We start from the raw sequence: 24,227 nt of genomic DNA, 5'->3' as shown, positions 1-24,227 counted from the left end.
ATTAGGTAAATAACAACTGTTGCCCTTATACATGGTTGTTTGTCCTTAATACAGGTCTTCCTCACTTTTGTGCTGGGGTATTCCGTTGTTGGGGCCGTGACACCTTTATTTCCCTGCGAGGCCTGCTGTTGCTGACTGGCAGATACCTGGAAGCTCGGTCAGTCCGCAATACTAGACAATATAGACAAACATTGTCTTCAAGACATAAGGCTTTGAGCACAGTCTGTTTGAATTTAACATACTGTGGTCTTTATTTTCATATCATATTAAAATCATTTTATAAATGTCAAATAGATCAATTACCTATTCAAGGGGCATTTTATGGGGATGATTTAAATATGACAAGGTATTTCTTTCCACGGGCACCTGAAATCTGATATGTTTTGTCTATAATAGCACGGCAATCTAAAAAAACAAAGTGATAATTTCCATTTAGATTTCCACAGTTTCTCCATCACTTTTTGTTATGGTCAATAGACCTCATTAAGTTTACACAAAATGAAACAAGATTTTTGAGTCAAATAAGGTACCATTTTGAAAATAATCTTTACATCCACGGACTGGTATATGTCAAACTTTAATCTAGTCTCACTGTTTATGAAACACCTAGTATGAATTATCTCCCAAATCTGTGTTAAGTCTTCTTAGCCAACGTCATATACCTCAATTCCACAAGTTCTAAAGTGCATAAAGTTGAATATTGTCAATTTTTTAAAACAGAATAAATTATGAACTAGAGAAGGCAATTCCTGAAGAAATTGTGGTGTGAATGATGTATGCTGAAAAGCTCACACTGAACTTGCAATGCTGTTTTTAAAAGTGACTTTTGACAATAATGTTGTGAAATTGTTTAAGTAGTTGACATCCACTGAGTATGTGTTATGCCGCAATAATTAGCTGATCAATTGTGAGGTATAAATACATTGACATGTTTACTGAAAGATGCTACTTTTGAATAGAACACCAAACATTTATTGAAATTAGTGATCAATTACAACAACTGCTGTGAAAATGTGAGGTTACAAAAATTAACTGGAGAAATATCTCTGTTTAATCTAGCCTATTCAAATCATAATGGGAATAGCAGGTGGGGTTAACTGAAAATATTCACAATCTCAGAATGAAGTAGTATAGATTGCAAGCATGATAAATAATTTGTTCATTGTTGAATTATGAGACGTTTCACAGTATGGTGAATTTTAACAGTAATGGCATCTGTTGTGCTCTTTCCAGAACTCAATTATCTGAACCCTGATCTATTAAACCACTATCCCAATTTTCACAGGAACATCATCCTAGCATTTGGAGGTACACTGCATCACGGCCTGATCCCCAACCTGCTTGGCAGTGGCACTAATGTGCGCTACAACTGTAGGGATTCTGTTTGGTGGTGGCTGCAGTGTATCCAGGAGTACTGCACACTAGTACCAGACGGTGTCTCCATCCTCAAGTGTCCTGTCAAAAGGATGTACCCCAACATATCTGAGCAAAAGCCATATGGAGCTGTGGTAGGACTGTGTGTTTTGTTCTTATTGGTTCTTGATATGATGAGCCAGAGTCACTGCTGTTTGAAATCATACTAGATGGAGCAAAAATGTATTAGCAATGAACAATTACGCCTCTTTTTCCCTGATTTTAGTCAGTCAACAATGACTTGACTTTGGTTCTGGTCACACCACTATATTTAACCAACACAGTCAGTTCTCTTGCATAGCCAAACTTTTCCCCACAGAACTCTGTCGGCACATAAGAAAGGTTTGGTTGCACCAAATATTATTCTTTTCAAAGGGTTAGCTTGTAAAATCACATCAGTCTTTGGCAAAGCATTACACCATAAAGTAGAAATACCCAAATAAAGTTCCAAAATGGTTCTTAAAGACTGTTGCATACTATGGGGTAGCCTATTCTTTAGCATTTTCATATTTGCCATTTATAATTGCTCATTAATACAAATGCTATATACATTTATCCATTGTAAAAATGAAAGGAACTGCACAGTTCTGTAAGTTATCTGAATCTTCTGAAATTAACTGGTGTTTTTATTTGAATCAAAACATTTGGAGAATTTAATTCCTTTTTTTCTTCAGGAACAACCATTGTATGATGTTATCCAGGAGGTCATGCAGAGACATATGCATGGTATTCAGTTCAGAGAGACCAACGCTGGGCCACAGTTGGACAGCAATAGGACTGATGAAGGTATTTTCATGCACTCATAACCAATACTGCTTAATGATTTTTATTTGATATCTTTTAGCTTTACACAGCTCAGGTCAGGTCACACTGTGTACTATTGTATAGATTAAGAGGATACATTATTTCACTCTGGTGTTATTTAAGTTACACACATCGTTTTTTGATAAACACATGAACACAGGTACAAACATTGGAGAGGTGGCATTGGGAAGGGGCTGCCAGTTGTCTGGCGCTAAGTAGCAGTCAGGGTTTGATGCCTTTCACCTTTCAAGCTGATAGTATTATGGATGTTGTATATATACAACCTTACACAACATTTAAAAAATGTATAACTGTAACATTGAACAGATTATTATCTGTGAAAACTTTAAAGGTTTTCGAGATTATTTAAATTGTATGTTTTTGCAAATAATGTAAAAGTTACTTCATCAGCAGCATCATGAGGTCAGACCATGAAGTTTTTGTTGTCTGAGGAGTAGCTGCTTTGAGTTTTGCGTTTTTTAAACACCAGACATTAATGTCAGTAATGCCAATCGGCTAGAGTTTCAATCCTTTTTTAATAAAATGTTTGGATAGATTTACTCAGGAACACCAAGGTACGATTGACCATCAGCGTCTATGCACTCTATTTAAGGTACATTTAAGGTATCACTCTGTGATACTGATAAAAGCCCATCTGACTCTCACCAGGTTTTAATGTAGAGGCTGCAGTGGACCAGACCACTGGCTTCATCTCTGGAGGAAATCGCTTCAATTGTGGAACTTGGATGGAAAAGATGGGCGAGAGTGAGAGGGCACACAACAAGGGAATACCTGCTACACCAAGGTATGTTTTTTCTTATATCTCCATCTTTGTTTATTGAGCAAGCATCCATCGTGACTACGTTTAATTTGTGAAAGTTAAAAGCTAAAAAGATACCTTTGCAAAGTTGCTAAATCTATAATTTCACTGTGAATATAATGTATTATGTAGTATTTAAAGGTGGCCTATTATGCAAAATGCACTTTTTTATGTCTTTTATACATAAATATGTGTCCCTGATGTGTAAGGAGACTCACAAAGTCACCCATTCTAGCCATGCCTCATATCCCTCTATTTCACTTTCTGTTTCAAAAGTGCTGATTTTGGGTATAAAGCTTTAAAAAAAAAAAAAGATTAAAAAAAAAGGAGGGGGCTGAGCTCATGCGGAACCTGGCAGCTATTTTCTAAAGGAAATACTGCCGTGATGAAACGCCATATCATGGATTATCAAGCATTATTTCTGTAACAGTATGGAGCTCAAAGGCTTTCTCTCTTGCCGGTTATACCACAAGGTGAGTTCTTTTTATATCCAGCTACTTCACACACATGCTCTCCAGTACAGGTTAGCCAATGCTAATGTAAACACCACCCATATTACGTCCAAAACTGTCGGGCATTTTTTCTGATAGCAACTTTCTGATAGTGCCGTGGGTCCACATTTCCGATATTAGGTCATATCGGACGCAAATCTGGATCAGCTCCGTTGTACCCCCGTTTTTTGAGATTTGGGTACGGAGGAAAAGAGCTGGGGTTTTATTTTCTGACGCTGCGTGAGTTCCCTGACACACTGGGGACATCAAAAAGTGCATTTTGCATACTAGGTCCCCTTTAAGAAAGAACTATGTGCTGTATGAGAAACAATGCGCGCCGTGTTTGGGGAGTAATATGGTCTGTGTTTACATTAGCAAGCATCACCAACACTCAGAGCTAACGCTGTACTGAAGAGAATATGTGTAACATTATGTCCTTGCGGTAAACCCTACGAGAGAGAAACGTTTGAGCTCCCTACTGTTTCAGAAATAATGCTTGAAGTGGTTGGGAGCATAATATTGTATTTAATCACGGCAGCGTTTAGCTGAGTTTCTCCCAGTAGAAAACTCTTTTAGCAGGGGAAAGCTGCGTGACCCTACAAAGGGGCGTGGCTAGCAGCAGCTGTTCCATTTAAAGCTACGGTCACAGAATCAGCCTTTTTGGAACATGGCTGGAATATAGGAGAATAGAGGGGTATGAGCCATGGCTACAATGGGTGATCTGTTTGGTATTTTTAGCAAAAAACTTCAAAGACATGTTTTGTATAGGTATGGCCCTACAATATATTTTTCAAATATAGCATACGTCCCCTTTAAATAAAAACAAACAAAGGATTTTCTAAAATTAAAAACATAGGGTTAATACGTTTAAATACTGGTCACTTTAGATTCTACTCTTACATTCTAAAGGCATGTATTATCAGTGTAGCTGCTGGCAGTAAAATGTTGAGCTCTGTCAGATTCTCATCCAGACTACAGCGAGATACAGTATAGCGTGACAAACACTATGTGTCAACAACCACAATGATGTGGGAGTCACAGGTCTATCAGAATAGTCTTCAGTCTATAGGCTGAACCTTAGGTACATAATAGAATATAACTATTTGGTTATATGAAGTCCACTAATTGGCTTTGTACTGAACTAAACGGCACAGTTTTAATCAACAAATAAATGTATTTAATATGTGGACATTGATGGAATAATTGTATTATGTTCAGTTATCAATTTAGAAAGATTGTCAAACTATTAACATTTACAGCTCTTTAAAAAATGCAATATATTTGCTTGAAACTACCACATGCATAGTCGGCCTATAAAAATAAAGCAGTAGGAAACATAATATCTCCTACTGCAGGATTAAATATTACGTTTGTCACAAGGCAGATGTATTCTGAAATTTGAAGAATAATATTAGAGCTCATTAGTTTTAAAGATGACCATAATTTGAGTCTTTTTAAAACCAGTTTTTAATCTGTATCCTGTCAATATAACCTCCACTATTTAGATCTCTGCGTGTCTGTGTGTGATACAGGGATGGCTCTGCAGTGGAGATAGTGGGCCTGTGTAAATCTACTGTACGATGGATTGTGAAACTGCACAACAATGGGCACTTCCCCTATGCAGCAGTCAACATATGCAGAGGAGGTACAGTAACATCACATACATTCAGGATCAGAATCACTTTAATAATCACAAGATCTCTATAGGTGTGTGTCATGGTGTGTTTTTGTCAGGTAGCACGGCAATGGTAGTGGACTGGGCAGGACTTTATTAAAACATTTATATAAATTGCCTTTTATTGCCTTTACGTAAAGTTCAATGTTTAACAACATTTTTGCACTCCTCCACAAAGACAGAGATTAGCTCTAAACTATTAACTGCGGTAATTATTGGTGATGACACTAATACGCATTTTCATAAGTAATCCATTTCAGGAAGCTGCTTTGGTTTACACTATTTCTTTCTACAAGTGTTTTTTCCGAATTATTACAGATTCAGGGATTTTACATTCTCCATAACAATCTTGGAACCATGTTATTTTTATTTCAGGACAGACATATTCTGAGTCATATGCGAAGTGGGATCTTAAGATCCAGGAGAACTTTGAGAAGAAGTTCTATATTCCCCATGATCCAAAGGACTATGAGGGGAAACAACCTGAGCTGGTTCACAAAAGAGGCATCTACAAGGACAGTTTTGGGTCTTCAAGTCCCTGGTGTGACTACCAACTCCGCACTAACTTCCCTATTGCCATGGTGGTGGTAAGTAGCTGCTGTGTGCTATGCTTTTGGTCACTAAATCTAATTTTACTTTTTTTTAATGTTCAATTAAAAGATTGGGTTCTATTAGCCAGTTCCATTTTTGAATGTGGTCTATGGTGATAAAATACTGAGATTTGCTAAGCTCAGAGAACATTTAAAAGAATATTTGAACATAATATATTAAAACCATGAGACTTATTATCACTACATGGTAGACATACACTTATTGGCCAATGTATTAGGTACACAATGTTCAACTGCTTGTTAACACAAATATCTATTCAGCCAATGACATGGCAGCAACTCAATGCATTTAGGCATGTAGACATGGTCAGGACGACATGGTGAAGTCACTATACACATGATATAAAACACAGAACAAAACACAACCTATTTGCTTCAGCCAAAAAATATATATCTTAACCACTTTATATGAAAAGTTATTTCTCTTAAATGAAGTTGTCAAAATCTTTGGCTGTGCTCTACAACCGTCAACTAATTGCAATGTTCATCTTTTAATGCTAATGTTTTTAAATCCAGGCTTTTTCACTTTAGCTAACTCGCTTTGCAGTGCAACGACATCGCTTTGATTTAATTAATTCTTTACCGTGATCTGATGACACCAATTTGCGTACGGCCCAAATTTGGCCAGGGGCAGCACTGAGACCCATGGCTGTTGTATTTCAGTTTGATGTTTATTAATGATTTTTTTATTTGAAGAGAGCGTGTCCAGACCAAGGGGTAATCTGGACCAGCAGCAAGGGTTACACAGGCTAAGGAGCACTGTGTAACCAACATATAAACAGTGTCTGTAGATTTGTAGAGAGAGTACAAAAGTTAGGGTCTTGCTCAGGTCAAAGCTTGTTTATTTCTGACATGGCTGTTGTATTTCAGTTTGATGTTTATTAATGATTTTTTTATTTGAAGAGAGAGGGCCTGTGTGTAACCCTTGCTGCTGGTCCAGACCTAGGGGTAATCTGGACCAGCAGCAAGGGTTACACAGGCTAAGGAGCACTGTGTAACCAACATACAAACAGTGTCTGTAGATTTGTAGAGAAAGTACAAAAGTTAGCGTCTGGCTCAGGTCAAAGCTTGTTTATTTCTGACATCAATGGCATACAGTTCAGTCACCTTATGTCAAGGCTCACAGTTAAAATGCATGATAAATGAATATCAAACCGTCTTATAAACAAAACATATGCAAAGTATAAAGTATAAATAATATAAAACATTCTGCCTAAATAAGAAATACATGCATATGAATTAAAATGATTTAACATATATTCCACATAAACAAGAATTGGCTTGACTTAAAATATGAATAGGTACCAAAATAATAAAACACATACACATATAGTCCTGCTAACACTGAACAGCAGCACGTGACAATATGGCGTGACCACGCCATGTTACTGAATGGTCGGAACTCTGAAACTAGCTTAACTAATATTTTCCTCATCACCATTTACTCACTGCTGGCTGGCTAATACTCTTAGCAACATTTAAAATACATTTGCTTATGCCACAGCTTGTTAAATGTCAGTTACTTACACGTACAAAACTACTGTGTAAAACTGTGTTTTATGAAAGCAGCTATTAACCCCTAGATTCCAACGGGTCCGTCTGCGTTGCGTTACGGCCGCGTAACGGCTGCGTTTGCAAAGACCGCGGCCACTCTAGTCAATGGGTGCTATTCCACCAGACGCGCTGCGTTAGGGCTCAGAAGCGTCCCAGAAGCGTCTCGGCGCTGGGCTCCGCTCAAAATAGGATTCAAGTCTATTTTTCGACGCGACGCGAGGTGTTGCAGAGGCGCCGGGCAGGAAGTGGAACGGTGACAGCATCCGGCCCATCCCCAAAATAAACTAATTTTGCAGAACCTATCCCTCCGTAGTCTTTCAAGTAGGAGGAGAAATGCCAGCGTTCTCCTCCGGTTTACAGGCACTGTGTAAATTATATTTATAGAATAATTATGATGATGAATGCATTTTTTTACAACTAAAATACAGCAACACATCTTTGATTCATGTCGTTTATAACTGGAATATTAAAATTATTATTAACTTTGTCTGTACAAAGTAGCCTGTCCAGGAAATATGCCCAAATCAGCAAAAACTGCGAGCCGACAGGCAAGACACTCCGCTTCTGAAATGCTTCTGAAATGCTTCTGAAACACGCCCGGTAGGGTATGACACCGGAGGAGGCCGGACCAAAACCGCAACGCAGCCGTGACGCGACGCAGACGGACCCGGTGGAATCGAGGGGTTAGCATGGTGATGCTAACCAGAACAATTAACTACAAAAGGACACTTGCTACACTTACACACATGTCATAAATCCCGTTAAACATTATTAAACCATTGACAGTGTATTTACATTATATATTGATGCAAGCTAAAGACAGAAACGCCAGTTTTGCAGAACCTGTGGATTTGTAAAGAGAGAACAAAAGTTAGCGTCTTGCTCAGGTCAGAGCTTGTTTATTTCTGACAAGTGCATTAGCTGAGCTCGTGGCTATAGGCTCCCTAATGGATCCACAGCAGCGCGAGGGCTCCATCTATTGACGTTACAGTGTATTGTATAAATGTTAGGAATTAGAAATATGTTAGAAAGATTACATTATTAACAAAAAATAGGGGGGGTGTCTGTGTAAGTTAGACCCTCCAGAAAAACGCGATCCTGCGATCGCAGAATTTACCGCATAATCAGCAAAATGGCGCAGATTTTTAAAAGGCTGCATATTTATCAAAAGGCCGCATAATCCCCGCATTTTTCAAAGTTAACTCGTCTTGACGTGAAGTACTGAGGATGATGACGTGACGTCATCAGCTCGCACATCACAGAAGGTAAACAACACCGTAGAGTGAACGTGTGGAACTCACACGAGAGAATGGGGGGGATGTGTGTGTGTGCGTGTGCGTGTGTGTGTGTGTGTGTGTGAGTGAGTGAGTGAGTGATTAAAATAGCCCAATTGCTTTTACAATAAAATAAACATTGAATGTGTTTAATTGAATAGGAGAGGGGTTTAACGTTAGTGGCAGGTTTTGTGTGAGAGAGAATAAATAAGACAGCTCAATATTTAAAAAGAAATCTATTCTTTTTCGCAACTTTCCGCATATTTCGCAATTTCACCGCATAAAATCACATAAAAATCCCGCATGTTTAATCGCATAATCAAGGATTTTAGCCCGCATAATCAAGGATTTTAGCCCACATAATCAAGGATTTTTGCCCGCGTTTTTCTGGAGGGTCAAGAAAATTCATTTATTTATACATTTGTACTTAAATAAGGTCTGATCTTCATCTGAGTTACAATAATCAACAAACACAATTCGTTTTTAATACAGATGTAGCACTTCATTTCAGGCAGTTTGAAACGCGAGGGCCGTGATTGGTACGTGATCTGCCCTCGCTCAAGGGAAAACCTCCAGCTTGACTTGAGACCGCCCCCGTGATAAATAAATGTAATTATAATGAAGCCAGCTGAAATGGATCATTGATCCACCAGGGGGTGCAGTGGGGTTCCACACCGGAGCTCATGTGAAATAAAGTGAGATACAGTATGCTGGATGTACAGCAGAACTTTGTTAAGATCCATATGTCACGGATATCATACTACTGTGCTAAATAAGAGACATGTAATCATTTACAAAACATCACCATGTTGTTATTTAACAAAATAATTTTGTTATTCGAAAAAAACGAACGAGAGGAAATGCAGCCCGGCTCTCGATTTTTAATCCTAATTGAATCATCATCTTCACCACGATCATTTATGTTTATGTTCGCCGAATTGACATGAAATCACTGACACATATGAATATACTGTATTCAACTTCATTAAAACGTTATTAACGTGCCTAAACTCAGTAATTCACTAAAAACATGTATATTTTAATGGGGCTTCGTCGGTCGATCAGGATCCCAAAGTGTAGCGGAGGGATCCTCATCTGGATGAAGGGTGTTATTTTCCCCATAAGGAACAAGTCGCTGCAAATTATCCCGCTTATTACACGGCCACATTTTCCACAAATTAACGACATGACTCCCAATATTAATTGAAATGCTTTTATGGATTTAGAAAATGTTTTTATTGATTTAAAAAATAGTTGTATGTATTGATTTAAATTGACATGCATCCGCTAAGAAAAATAGTCCGTTGTTACCGTTTTTTTAACAGTCTGAATGAAACGGCAGCTCTCAGCTGTGTATTTACACAACTAATGGCCCATCAACCACAGCTCTCTCCCCCCCTCCCCCCTGATCTTTCTTCTCCAGCAGCTAAATTAACAGTAGGTTACTCTGAGTGACCATAGACTGTATGTGACAAGCTTACAGTTAGTGACGTAACAACACCATAAAAGCTGGTGGGTTGAAAGCAATAGGGGAGGTACAAATAACTAGAATAATTGTGATTTATTTATTGTGGCTTTTATGTTTTTAGGCATAAAATGTTATGTAATTCAGGCTTATAGTTCACCCTTCTATAAAAGCCTTCAACAATGACAATATTCATTGTAATTTAATAAATCCTTCCAACACACTTTGTAAAAAATAGCCTAATGTAAGTTAAGAAATCATTTCAATATGTACATCTTCTGATGTAACAACAATAACATTATAAATAGTAACATAGCTGAACATGGTATTGCACATTTAGCTTTGAGTGTTACTGACCTGAGATGTTTTTATTACATGAATTAAGGTGACTGAGGCTTTTTAACATACAGGGATGCAAACTCATCAGGTATGAAAAAGGTGACAAGGATCCGAGCCCCCGGCTCCCCCACCCCACGGAATAACAGAGGATTTTAGCAGTCAGAACAACTAAAGCAGCAGTGTTAATAATAACAGAAACGCCAAAGAGTCACATCTAATAGAAATATATAAAAGCATTTATTTTAAATTGTGTAGCAGTCAGCTTATAATTTTTGCAGCACTGTTGAGCATTTTGAAAATGTATTTTCATGCCTCTGTGCAAGGCTTAAGTCTTTTTTATCTTTATAGCCACATGGTGTAAAGTAACTAAGTTCATAAACTCAACAAGTACTATACTTGTACTTTATTTAAGTATTTCAATGTTTTGCTACTTTGTTCTTCTCCTCCACTACAGTTCAGAGGTACATGCTGTACTTTTCCTCCACTCCATGTATGTAATACCTTTAGTTACTTCACAGATCTGGATTAATTAAGTGAAATATAATCAAGTGTTAAATCAGACTTTAGTTCCACCTGGAGTAAATCCACAAGCTACCCTGCAGTATACAAAGTCATTCAAACTAGCTGCACCTTTACCAGCTTTGAGAACACTTTCATGATCAATCATTATAAAAAACATCATATCTATTATTCTGAAATGGACCAATCTGCACAATGACTGCTTTTACTGTTGCTACTTTCACTATATTTTGATGATAATACTTTTCTACTTTTACTTGAGGAACATTTTGAATGCAGGACTTTTACTGTAACAGAGTATTCATACACTCTGGGACTATTACTTTCACTCAAGTACAAGATCTGAGTACTTCTACTTTTACTCAAGTACAAGACCTGAGTACTTCTACTTTTACTCTAGTACAAGATCTGTGTGCTTCTACTTTTACTCAAGTACAAGACCTGAGTGCTTCTACTTTTACTCAAGTACAAGATTTGAGTACTTCTACTTTTACTCTAGTACAAGATCTGTGTGCTTCTACTTTTACTCAAGTACAAGATTTGAGTACTTCTACTTTTACTCTAGTACAAGATCTATGTGCTTCTACTTTTACTCAAGTACAAGATCTGAGTACTTCTACTTTTACTCAAGTACAATATATATATATACTTATACCACCTCTGTTTATAGCCTATGAAAACAACTATTAGAAATAGAAGGCTAAAGCTAACGTTAGCAGATAGTGACAATGTATGCTAGCTAGCTAGCTCAACGATTCCTTAAATAATATTGCCACAGAAAAACCTTTCAGTTCACATCACGCTCTGCCGCTCCGACAGGGAGCTCTGCTCTGAACACCTGAACGGCCCGTTCTAACAGCTGTTCACCAGCGGTCCAGTCTGTGCCACAGTGACTCCGGACGCACAGTTAATATTAACGAACGCACCCGTAGGTAATGTAGCTGCTGGAGCTAGACCATCATCTTGGAGCAGCAGAGTCTTATTATACATCCATGAGCAGAGCCGACAGGCAGGAAGACTCGAGCACACAGCTCGTACTTCATTATAATATATAAAAAAAGAACACCATGCGTGTCATGATGGCACATAACAGCTCACGGCCGCAGATTACTCTGGGTCCCAGCCCCCTCCATACCCCAAAAATATTTGTATTGCAGATCTACATGAATCACACAAACGACTTATTTTGGATTCAAAACGGCGAATTTCGCCGAAAGGTGACAAGTTTGCATCACTGAACATAGACAGAGCACAACTGAAACATAACATCTGAGATGTAACAACATAATACACTTTTCGGGGATGCTTGGGATGTGAGTGAGGGACACGGCTTAGAACGGGCGTGTCGCCTGGCAGGACAGGAGAGTGTGTGCACCAGTCTGCCTTGATCTATGAATTCATGTCCGTGATACTCACTGCGGCCCACAGCTGTTTTATAGAAGGAAATTCCTTCACTTCATGAAAGTGTTTTAACCACACACACCTCTACACACACATGACGGGTGTTATTTTCCCCATAAGGAACAAGTCGCTGCAAATTATCCCGCTTATTACACGGCCACATTCTCAACAAAGTAACGACATGACTCCCAATATTAATTTAAATGCTTTTATGGATTTAGAAAATGTTTTTATTGATTTAAAAAATAGTTGTATGTATTGATTTAAAAAATAATTGTATGTATTGATTTAAATTGACATGCATCCGCTAAGAAAAATAGTCCGTTGTTACAGTTTTTTAAACAGTCTGAATGAAACGGCAGCTCTCAGCTGTGTATTTACACAACTAATGGCCCATCAACCACAGCTCTCTCCCCCCCTCCCCCCTTGATCTTTCTTCTCCAGCAGCTAAATTAACGGTAGGTTACTGAGTGACAAGCTTACAGTTAGACACAACACTGTCATTGCAAGTGACCCTCAGTTAGTCGACTTTTATGTTCAACTGCTAAATTCGTTACTGATAAAAAAGGGCTTCTACTGTACCTAATTACCTTAACACTAGAACCGCCAGAGGTTTTTGTATAGGCCTACCTAAACCCGTCAAATCCCGCTATTAGAATGCAATTTTTAACAACATAGGGTGCTACATAACACACTTTCAGGAAAAGTCACGGACTGGGAGACTTTAATATTTTATTGAAAAAAAGTTACATTGCACACACACAACACACGTCACACAAATTGACCCGATTGGCGGTTCTAGTGTTAAATAAACTCACTAATTAATGAAACCAGTTCAATACGCATTATTCTTATTCTTATCATTCTTTTTGAGCGCATAAATAGTCTTAAAATCAGATCTGTTTTTTAAATGAAATCTGACGGCAGGCAGTTAGCTCTGATCACCTATGATAAATGCGCCGCACCTAATCGCTGGCCATTCAGCCACAGACACTGTTCGAAATGGGGGGGAGCTAGGGGGAGCTTGGCTCCCCCGAAGAGGGAGGGAGCTCCCCTGAAGGCTGACTTTGAGATAAATAGGGGGAGCCCAAAACAATCGTGCATATTTGTGTCACACAGATTAGAAATGTTGAGTTTCTGTAAATAACAGTTCTTGAAATAAATAATAGTTATTGTTCATTACAGTTTCTGAATATTTGTTTTATATTTGTGAATATGTCTGGGTGTTGCCATCTGTACGTGGCGGTGCTGCATTCTTACTTACGTTGCTATGGTTATGGCGGTGATGCCGGCACGGTATTTGAAATCTTCATATTGATATTTTTTTAACTCTGGCTTTGTAATAAAAAAATATGGCAAAACGAAAACAGCCAAGCGTCACAGCTTTTGGATTCACAAGCAAAGAAGCAAAGGAGTCTAAAAATGACAACGTGAACGGAAAACAACTTTTAGTTGGCCGGCTGTAAGCGGCGTTAGGGTCGAGCTTGACAGCTCCACACCGAGGGAGAGGCCTGCCGATGCGGAGCCTGAAGAGGCTTCAACAATGGCCACATCCGCCGGCATAGTGACACCGTCTGTATTAGTAGAAGAGTGTTTTTATAGCAATTGATCACATCCGCGCTGCTGCGCCAGTCAACAGAGCGTGCGTGTGACATATTTAGTAGCAGGATGTGCTCTGAAAAATAGGGCTCCCCGAAAGCAAATGGGTAATTCGAAAACTGACAGAGCTCCCTCTATACAAATCAAACTGTAGACGGTGTGAAAGCACCTATTGTTTTAAATAATGGTCGGAATGTGACCTGTGAGCCTTCTGAATTACCGTGGGACAGCACATTCGAAACTAAAATGTTCAATCAATAAAGTAACATCTTGTCTTATCTTAATAATATCTTTATATTAATAATAATAATAAATTATACAGTATGTGTCCGAAAGGGAGCAGGAGGAAGCAAACACAAAAATATACTGCATATTAAAGCAAACGATTGTAAAGGTTAAAGTATGAGCATAACAAATAAAGAAGTGTAATGTAAACATTTACATTATAATTATGATCATTTAATATATAAAGACTATATATTATTGAATTACAAGATTAGATATACTTTAGTTGATCTAAAATATTGATGTGTTCAAATGCTCTTCAAAACACAACTGAAAGTCCATGAAACTTGTCTTTCTGTATTTGTGAATGAAGCGCCATCTCCTGGTTAAAACCTGAAATTGAAAATCTGGCAACGCCCTCTTGGAAAATAGTGGGAGGGCTTAACATTCCTTTATACTGGTCTTTGGCAGGTGGCAGGCAGGAAGCTGTAAGCTGGAGTCTGAAATTCAGTGCTCCATCTGTACCTACACTTCCTACAGCGTAACCTGAGACCAGGGCCAGCCGTCGCACTGGCGTTATAGATGTTCGCCTAGGGCAGGGGTCTGCAACCTTTTTGACCAAAAGAGCCATTTTGCTCCTTTTTTCAAAATATTTTTTTGTCTGGAGCCGCAAAACATATTTCATAGCTTGATAGCTAATAAAGTTGTATTTATTGTTATATCAGACAAAAACTACAGTTTTTTTGCATTTATTAGGCTATTTATTACATTATATAAAACTGTTAACCTCTAATAAGAAACAAAGAACTCCTATAAGGAGAATTAAAAATAATACACAGGCCTACTTTAAAATAAATTAAACACAGCACTTGGGGAGTCCTCTGCACATTTAAAGGACAAATAAATATTATTAAAATGGGCCCACTTTGAAATAAATAAAACATATAGCTGCACCCTAAAAAGAGTTAAAGGTAGGGTAGGTAAGAATGGAGAAACCAGCTTGAGTGCGCTAGAATTTGAAAATACACAACCTGAAAAAATAGGCCTCTTCCTTCAGACTTTCTTACAGAGTCCCTCCTCCAACACACACGAACGCGCATCATCAATGAGGCCACGAGATAAGTTTGTGCACAGATGGAAGGCTGACAGGCAGGTAGGCCATCCCGGCTAAAATGATTGGTCGTGCTTTTTACAGCGCTACGGCTTCCAGAGATTCATTAGTGTATGTATTTATTGTCAAAGCATTTAATATATTCATTGCTATCGGGACGTTAAGAGCATTCCATAGAATATAACAAAAAGTGTTTTCTGAAATAAATTACATACCGCATTGAATTATGACTGAAGATCGTCAGCTGTCTTCCTCTCCCGTGTTGTTTCTCGATACGTAAAGGCTGCAGCACCGTTGACAACTTCTCTCTACATATCAAACATACCGGTAAACCAGCATCGTTTGCTGTGAAAGCATATAACTCTGTCCACACAGAATTAAATCCTGTGTTACTCCGGTACTTTTCTTTGATTTATCCATAGTTCGCTCATCAAGCCGGGGGTCCCCGCGCGGGCGCCTCCAGGATAAGGCGCTCGCGCAGGACCGTAGCAGGATGTGACGCATATTTTAGTTGACCTAATTAAAACCGTTTTGTTTTTTATTTATGTGTCACAGTATCACCTCAAAATACAAGATACGAAACATTTTCAACCGTGCAACAAAATATAAATAGTCCTACAAATACTTTTATTTTATTTCCTTCTTATTTTTGTCTAAGCTCAAGGGAGCCAGAGCAGAGGGCTTAAAGGGGGCTTAAAGGGCTTAAAGGGGGCTTAAAGGGCTTAGAGGGCTTAAACCCGCGGCCCGTTGCCGACCCCTGCCCTAGGGCGCCAGATCTGTGGAGGCGCTGCGTGTTGACAGGTCTGGGAGGGAAAAAAAATGTTTTGACCGTTGGTGCTCATCCTAATTTTCGGCCTTGATGTAACAACATTTATAATTAAGTAAATGTAACACCCTTTTCATCCCGGTTACAATTTTCATTTGCCCTGTACGATGGGCGCTGTAAGTGAAGAAAATGGGAGATGTTGGCTTATCTGGCACCCGCAGCTCACAGCCAAAGTGCGAGTGAGCATGGGAGCGAGAGAGCGAGCGAGGGAGAGCGCTGTTGTTATTAGCATCTGGTGCTAGCTGCTCTAACGGAAGAAGAAGATTTTTCTAAAATGATGTGGAGGGAGAGTCCTCTCCAGTCAGACTGAGAGGCTGATAACTACAGCTCAGTGAGGTAAAGAACTCTGAGTGTTTAGATAGTTCACTTTAGTCTAAAGTTATCTCAGTGGGTCTAAAACGTTTTGATCACAATTTATGTAAACACATATTGCCAAGGCACTCCTTTATAATTATTGGGATAAAACAAGTTTGAAATCATTCCAATGTATAATATAGGACAGTAAACCAGACATATCATTTTAAACTGGAGAGATAAAAAAATATGCATAAATAAAATATGAATGAACAACAAAAATAAAATAAGTTACATGTATTTGTTACTGGCTATGGTAGGTTATTGGTTATGTTCACATACTCATTTAATTATTCAAATGTAAACCGATCTTTTTCATATGGGTGTTTAGAGTTGTACCCCCTAGATTTATTCTCTAGTAATTCCGCTTAAAGTGCAGCATATTGAAGCATTTTACTTTAAAATGTTCAAACATTTCTTCCCAGTATGCCTGAGAAGGCAGATATGCTTGTTTTTCTCAACAAGAACTGTTTTTAAATGGGGGGGTTTCCTTTAAAAGTTGGACTGTTGCACTGTTGTAGCTTCAGTGGTTCTGAGGTTACAGTTACATAGCAGTGAATATAAACAGACTGATTAATGTGAATATTACTGTAAACTAACCTGTGTAAAAGTTTCTCGAATAAATGTAATTTTTTTGGTGGAAGAAGCATGTATAATTTTTTTACCCTGCCCCTCAAAGAATTGAATCGGAATCAGAATCAGAATCGTGGAAATTCAAACGATACCCAACCTTAGTTATATGTGAACATTTCTCGAGGTTTCATTGCTCGGGTTGACTTCCGTTATCTGATGGTCCTGTTGCAGGCTCACTATTGTCCACCTGTTCCTCTGACCCTGCATCCTCCAAAATGTCATCCATCTCTGGTTCCTCCTGTATATCATTACAAGCATTGTAACTAATCGAGCAACAGATCTTCAAGTAGCACTGGGCATATTGATGCGCGACTCCAAGGAATTACTGACTCATATGTATGACTATCGTGTTACATGCAGCTACGATGAAATCCAGCGTTTCAAGAAGTCCGCTGCACTTGCGGTAGCACATGATCTCACTGAGCAAGGAATATCTGATGCACAGCAAGGCTTGGTGCAGGTGGTGTCCGATAATTTCGACACAGATATTTCGACCCCCAATGGCAAGGCATCCACACATTCTCTAGCCATGATTATCATGCAACCATCAACACATTATGAAGACGTACAAGGACCTGACACCATCAGGCGAATCAAAAAGGAAGAAGTGTGCCAACCAATACCAGACGACAACGACTCATTTGTTGTATACTATGGGCAAAAGAAACCAGAGATGCCCAGCATACCTACTGCTTCACTTTCATCAGAACTCCAAGTGATGATGGATGTATCACGGAAAAGAGCAGCCGAGAATGACTTTGCATTTTTCAATGATGTCGTTACACGGGTAGGCTGCCCAGAGTTCAATGGTTACAACACCCGGTTGTGTCGAGAGCAAGGTCACACCCTCAAGCCAAAAACCAACATTGTATATCTACCTCTGATAGACATGCCGCCAGCATATCCGTCAACAATGATGGCAGCAATGAAGAAAGCACAGCAACTATCGCATAAAGTCGGACAAGAGTATGTGGTGTTCACAGCCGACTTGCAACTCTATCGCATAGCTTTACATGTCCAATGGGAAAATCCGATTCAACTTGGAAATATCCACCTTCGTCTTGGTGGAATGCACTTATTAATGAGTTATTGTGGTTCCATTGGCACCCTTATGGCTGACACAGGCATTGTTGAAATACTTAGCCCTGTGTTTGGTGGCGTTCTGAAGATGCTGAGTGGCAAAAAATTCCCACAAAATGTTAGAGCTCTCAGAATGCTAGTTGAGGAACTACTTCGGTCCATCTTCACCAATCACCAACTAGAATGCATGGCTGATCTTACCGACATCTTGGACGACCTCGCTTCTCAGAGTAGAACAACAAAGCTTTGGGTGGAGTGTCTCATCAAACCCATGTTTCTCGTTCTCCAGTTCATCCGTGCTGAGAGGGAGGCTGATTGGCCGTTGCATCTAGCAACTGTCAAAGATATGATTCCGCTGTTTTTCGCTGCAGGCCATGTACACTATGCTCGGTATGCATTGTACTATCTACGATCAATGCATGGCCTTCCCAAGAACGTTTCCGATCAATTCATGAAGGGACAGCATACAATGCACCCTAACTCTGGGCTTTTCAATGGCATTTGGAGCGATATGGCCATTGAAACAACCTTTATGCGGTACGGCAAAGGGAAAAGTGGAATCGTCGGAATAACACTCAAACCAGAAACCCTCAAGACATGGGCGTATAGCTTGCACACATGTCACAGTGTGATTCGTGACTTGAGCGAAATGAGAGAACGAGATCACTCACAGAGCCAAACTCAGCATAAGGAAGAAACACCAGGAAGAATCAAGGGTGATCTTAAAGACAGACAAGCTCTGCGTGACAAACTTGAACTATGTACAGATCCACTCGATCCCAAGCATCCCAAAGGCTTACTGAATATTGTTACCGGACAAATTTTGAGCCACCAATCAATCAATGTGGACACTGCAGCAGCAATAGGTCATACCCAGATGCAGTCGTTTGAGGAGAGCTGGCCTGCAGGATTCCATGCCACCATACCCAAACTAGTTACCACCATGTCATTGTCTCGTAAACACATTAAAGTAGGAGACACGAACGTGTTTGACACAGAGGTCATATATGCACGGGCCATGGGCTTGCAACGTAGTTCACGGGATCTAGACACAGACACACTCATGTGTCATGAACTGGCGCCTGTTCCAACAGCTATGTTCGATCAGCAAGGAAACATGAGAGATGCTAAAACAAAATCAAACCTTAAAAACGCCCTAAAGGTAGACGTATCACGAAGGCTCGCAGAACAGGATGTGCACACAACATTCCTCGATGGATGTGCTATCCTTTGGGTAGTGCCATGGCCAACATCTGGAACTGTACAAGACTACCTCGACCTGTTCCGAAAGTATCTGCGCACACACTTGACGACCAGTAATGTCTATCTAGTCTTTGACAGGTAGGCAATGTATTAAATACATATTGCTTTAGAGTCTAGCATAACACTAGCTATATTGATCAAAATTCACAACATCAGTACACATACATGTATGTTTGCAGTTATGAAATATTCGCATTGACCCGATGTTAATGATTCGATTGTATTGATATTTCAGATACATTGAGGGTAGTACGAAGGAGTCGACACGCCGCGGACGCGACAAAGGAGCCAGTAGAACCTACACGCTGCGTTGCACAGCCCGACTACCACCACAAAAAGTTGTGCTCACCGTCACTTCCAATAAAGCGCAATTAATTGACCTGATTGTCGAGGACATAGTATCGCACAAAATAGACTTCCAAACTCATAAACTGGTTGTCACTGGCAGTGATCCGGTGCCACTTGAGATCGAAGGTGGACAAATGAACAAACGGCCAGACATGACCACTACACAGGAGGAGGGTGATACCCTGATCATACAACAGGTATCACGTGTGCAGACTGGCACTGTCCTGGTAGTTGCAGATGACACAGACATCTTTGTTCTCTTGTTGCACTTCTGCCACCTGGGCAAGATAACCTCGCATGTTCTGATGGTTTCCCCAATCCATGGCCGAACTGTTTTGGATGTCAACGCCGCAGTGGAAAAACACAAGAGCATCATCCCTGATTTACTGGCTGCTCACGGTCTAACAGGCTGTGACACAGTCGCGTCTTACTTCGGTATCGGCAAGGCAGTTGCACTCAAGGCTCTAAGAACCGGCAAATATAAACTTGATTTGGTGGGCAACATGGAATCAGAGGTTACAGATGTAATAGACCAATCAACAAAGTTCATGTTGGCACGGTCAGCCCAATTGCAAGTCTCTCACAGAAGCACGACAAAAAGCATGGTCCTCAAAGATTGGTAGAAGCAAAGCCACAGCTCCAAAACTCTGCTCACTTCCACCGACTGCCGAGGCATTTAAAGCAAATGTAGCCAGAGCGCATCTTCAAGTTGGTGTTTGGCGACGTTCTCTGGAAGCCTGCCCAGCAGCAATTGACCCCACTGCTCATGGATGGTCACGCGACGTCGCATCCGGAGCACTTGTACCAACTATGGTGCCTGTTAACACCCCGCTTGTCCCACCAGAGCTGCTATCTCTCATCAAGTGCACATGCCACAGCCAAAATCCATGCAGTACACAACGGTGTAGTTGCAAAAAAGCAAGTATGGCGTGTACTGAGTTCTGTTCTTGCCAGGGTGGAGGTACTTGCCAGAATGATCACCAAGATGTTGTGGACGATGCAGACGACTGAAACCCAACAATCGTAACATACTAAGCTTGTTATTATGTCTGTATCATATGTTCTATAATATATATATGTTACTATGTCTACCCGCACTTGTATTACATGCATAAATGTATATGTTTGAAATATATTGTAGCAGTTAAACATAAAGGTTACATAACTATGCATGTATTAATGATTGGATGGGACCGTTTGTGTCTCATTTTTATGTGAAGACGAACTGCAAAATATATAGATGTATATCACAGAAACTGCTATTTTGAATTATATGTGCCAGATGCATGTCGACTACTTGCCGAATTATATGCCATTCAGAACATCAAATATTATATTCAATTTTTGTCGCATATTGCAAAAAACAAGTTTTATGTTGTTTGTATCATTACAATGATGGTTTCATCTGATTCCTTGTATCTGAAAACATATAAAACGACATATTGGTCATTATTGTCCCTTCTATAGTCATGGAGATATTAACAAATCTGGATTTTAAGCGTTCGGTGGCGGCCATCTTGGATTTTCTCAATTATCTCAATTTCCCCAAAGGTGAGAACTCCACACCCAATTGGGTATCATTATATACATATAAGTGATTAATAATCAGCAATAAAAAAAACTTTAACAACCAAAACGAGGTTAGGGCCTTGGCTGCCAGACTAGTAGTTCCTCGGCTGGTGGAGTAGTAACCTGCACCGGCATCTGCACTGAATCTGGCTCTGCAACTTGGTCAGTTTCATGTGGCTGCTGCATTTGAGCGGTGGTCTCGGTTGCTTGTCTCCTTGGCTGGAAATCTGGAGCGAAAACGCTGAGTTCACTGTTTGGTTTAGGCTGAGGTATTAGGGGTCTGACTCTCCTCCTTCCATACACAGGTATGGTCCTGAGGCAATATGTGTGTTCCTCCTCCTCATCCGAATGTTCAGACTCCTGCCCCACCGCCTCACTGTAGTTTACCTGGTTGTCACTCTGTTTTTGTCTTTTCTTGGTTGGACGCTGACTCTGCTCATCTTGTCCCAAGGGCAAATCATGAACAGGTAGCAGAAGGTTACGATGCAGGACACGGATGGTTAGATCTCCTGTTTCTGGCTGAACTAACAGGTCCATTGCCAAACTTTTCGACACAATCAATTCTCTTTTCCCAGTATGCATGAAGTTTGCCTGGGCCACCCCTCTCTGATAGGTTTCTGACAAGTACCCGATCTCCAGGCTGCAGCACCATGCCTTTAACATGCCGATCATAGTATTTCTTCCCTTTAGCTGATCTCTTCCCACTGTTATCTGAGGCAATCTTGTAGGCTTCCTGCATGCGAGAAGCCCATTTCTGTGCATATTCCTATCTGGACTGTGGCTCTTGTTCAGGTTTCAAGTCAAAGAGCAAATCAACAGGCAAGCGTGGGGCTCTTCCATACAGGAGAAAGAACAGTGAATAGCCTGTTCCCTCATGTCTCGTCCATGTCTTTGTACGCGTGGACTATGTGTAAGTGATCCTTCCATTCAGCCTTTTTGTCCTCTTGTAGAGTGCGGAGCATCTGCAGAAGTGCCCTATTCAGACACTCAACAGGATTCCCTTGCGGGTGGTAGGGGGTTGTTCGAGAATGGGCGATTCCTGCCAGATGCAGTCTCTGGAAAAGGCTGTTCTCAAACTCCCGACCCTGATCATGATGGAGCTTCTCAGGGTAACCGAAGTGTGGAAGGAAGTCATAGAAGATTTCGGTTGCTGTTCGGCCTGACTTATTCTTAGTCGGGTAGGCTTTTGCAAAGCGAGTAAAGTGGTCTACTAGGACTATAATGTACTCATAGCCACCCTTACTCTGTTCAAGATGGATATAATCCGCAGAGAGGAGCTCAAATGGGGCACTGGTTGTTATTGAACCCATAGGTGCTCTCTCTGGAATGCTTGGCCGCTTCTGTTAAACACACTGGCACTGGCGAATTAAGTAGTCTTCGATTTCACGTTGCATAAAAGGCCAATTAAACCTTTCTCTCGCCAAGTGGATGACTTTGTCTGCGCCGACATGCCCCATATCCTCATGCAGGTGTTTCAACACAGTTGACGTCAGCCGACTGGGGAGGACCAACTGTTTTCGTTGTCCTGTCTGCCTGTACAATATTCCCTTGTCAAGTGTGAGTCTATTCCAGTGTTAATTTTGGCAGCTGTTTTTGATTTAGTCTAGACGAAAATGGCTATTAGTTTTAGACACATTGTAGTCATTTCTATCCTTAATAGTTTTAATCTAGTTTTAGTCGACGAAAACTCAAAAAGTTTTAGTCAACTTTTAGTCTATGAAAAATTACATTTTAGTCAACTTTTAGTCAAAATGTTTTCTCTCTTTAAACTAATTCAGTTAGGCAAATACAGGAATTTGAAATCTGAATCAATGTGACAGCATCAAGTGTTGAAATTCGTAAAGCAACATTTCACTCTCTTAACACTTTACTTGTGTAATATCTAGGGATGGGTATCGTTAAGGTTTTCTACTGTACTACTGATCTTATCGATACTGCTCATCGATCCGGTACTTTAACGGTATTCTTGTATTTACTTTTTGTTATTTTTTAAAGGGAAAAACTAACACATTGTTATTTAAATGTGAAATAAATGAAATATATATAATTATGTTATTATATTGTACTGTACTTGAGTAAAATGTTGAGGTACTTGTACTTTACTGGAATATTTAAATGTGTTGTTAGTGTATACTTCTACTCCAATACAGTTCAGAGGTACATGGTGTACTTCTACTCCACTACGTATTGAATACCTTTAGTTACTTTACAGATGTGGATGAATGATGTGAAATATAATATAAGTGTTGAATCAGACTTTAGTTCCACCTGGAGTAAATTCACAAGCTACCCTGCAGTATACAAAGTCATTCAAACTAGCTGCACCTTTACCAGCTTTGAGAACATTTTAATGATCAATCATTATAAAACATATCATGTATATTATTCTGAAATGGACCAATCTGCACAATCACTACTTTTCCTTTAACTATATTTTGATGATCATACTTTTACTTGAGGAACTCTTCCTACACTATGGTATTTTTTTTACTTAACTACAAGATCTGAGTACTTCTCCCACCTCTGCACACCTGATGTGATAACGTTACTCGTAATTAGGGCAACAGAGCTACGAGTTAAGGAAGTCGAAAATTGTGCATTTCTCCGACTGAATATGACGCCTTTTGTCCAGCTGTTTGGACAGACTACTCTTCTGGAGTGAAGAGAGCGGAAATAATGATATTGCAAGTTAGAAACGTAAGATGCATTTTGACAGACAAGACGGACAATTGGGGGGAAATACCCTGCATTTTGAATGTCCGATAGTCCACCATTTACACCTTAGTCCCGTCTCGTCAACCAAAACTAAATATACATTTCGTCAAAGTTTTCGTTATCAAGAATCTATTTTTA

The 24,227-nt window shown here is 39.7% G+C and overlaps 1 protein-coding gene across 3 annotated transcripts in view; it reads left to right on the top strand.

Annotated features, from left to right (window-relative positions):
• Positions 1 to 24,227, top strand: part of LOC307026073 (glycogen debranching enzyme-like) — an 81,486-nt gene that overhangs the window by 31,032 nt on the left and 26,227 nt on the right. For all 3 annotated transcript variants that reach the window (XM_079661176.1, XM_079661177.1, XM_079661175.1), the window contains 6 exons: positions 55 to 157; positions 1,286 to 1,508; positions 2,088 to 2,199; positions 2,887 to 3,022; positions 5,061 to 5,173; positions 5,579 to 5,790. In XM_079661176.1, coding sequence (XP_079517302.1) covers positions 55 to 157; positions 1,286 to 1,508; positions 2,088 to 2,199; positions 2,887 to 3,022; positions 5,061 to 5,173; positions 5,579 to 5,790 — 899 coding nt within the window. The remainder of the gene's footprint in view (positions 1 to 54; positions 158 to 1,285; positions 1,509 to 2,087; positions 2,200 to 2,886; positions 3,023 to 5,060; positions 5,174 to 5,578; positions 5,791 to 24,227) is intronic.

The sequence above is a fragment of the Notothenia rossii genome (genome assembly GCF_949606895.1).
Source record: "Notothenia rossii genome assembly, chromosome: 12".
NCBI classification, from domain to species: domain Eukaryota; kingdom Metazoa; phylum Chordata; class Actinopteri; order Perciformes; family Nototheniidae; genus Notothenia; species Notothenia rossii.
Note: the sequence above shows the minus strand (reverse complement) of the source record. Positions and strands in the feature narration are given on the sequence as shown.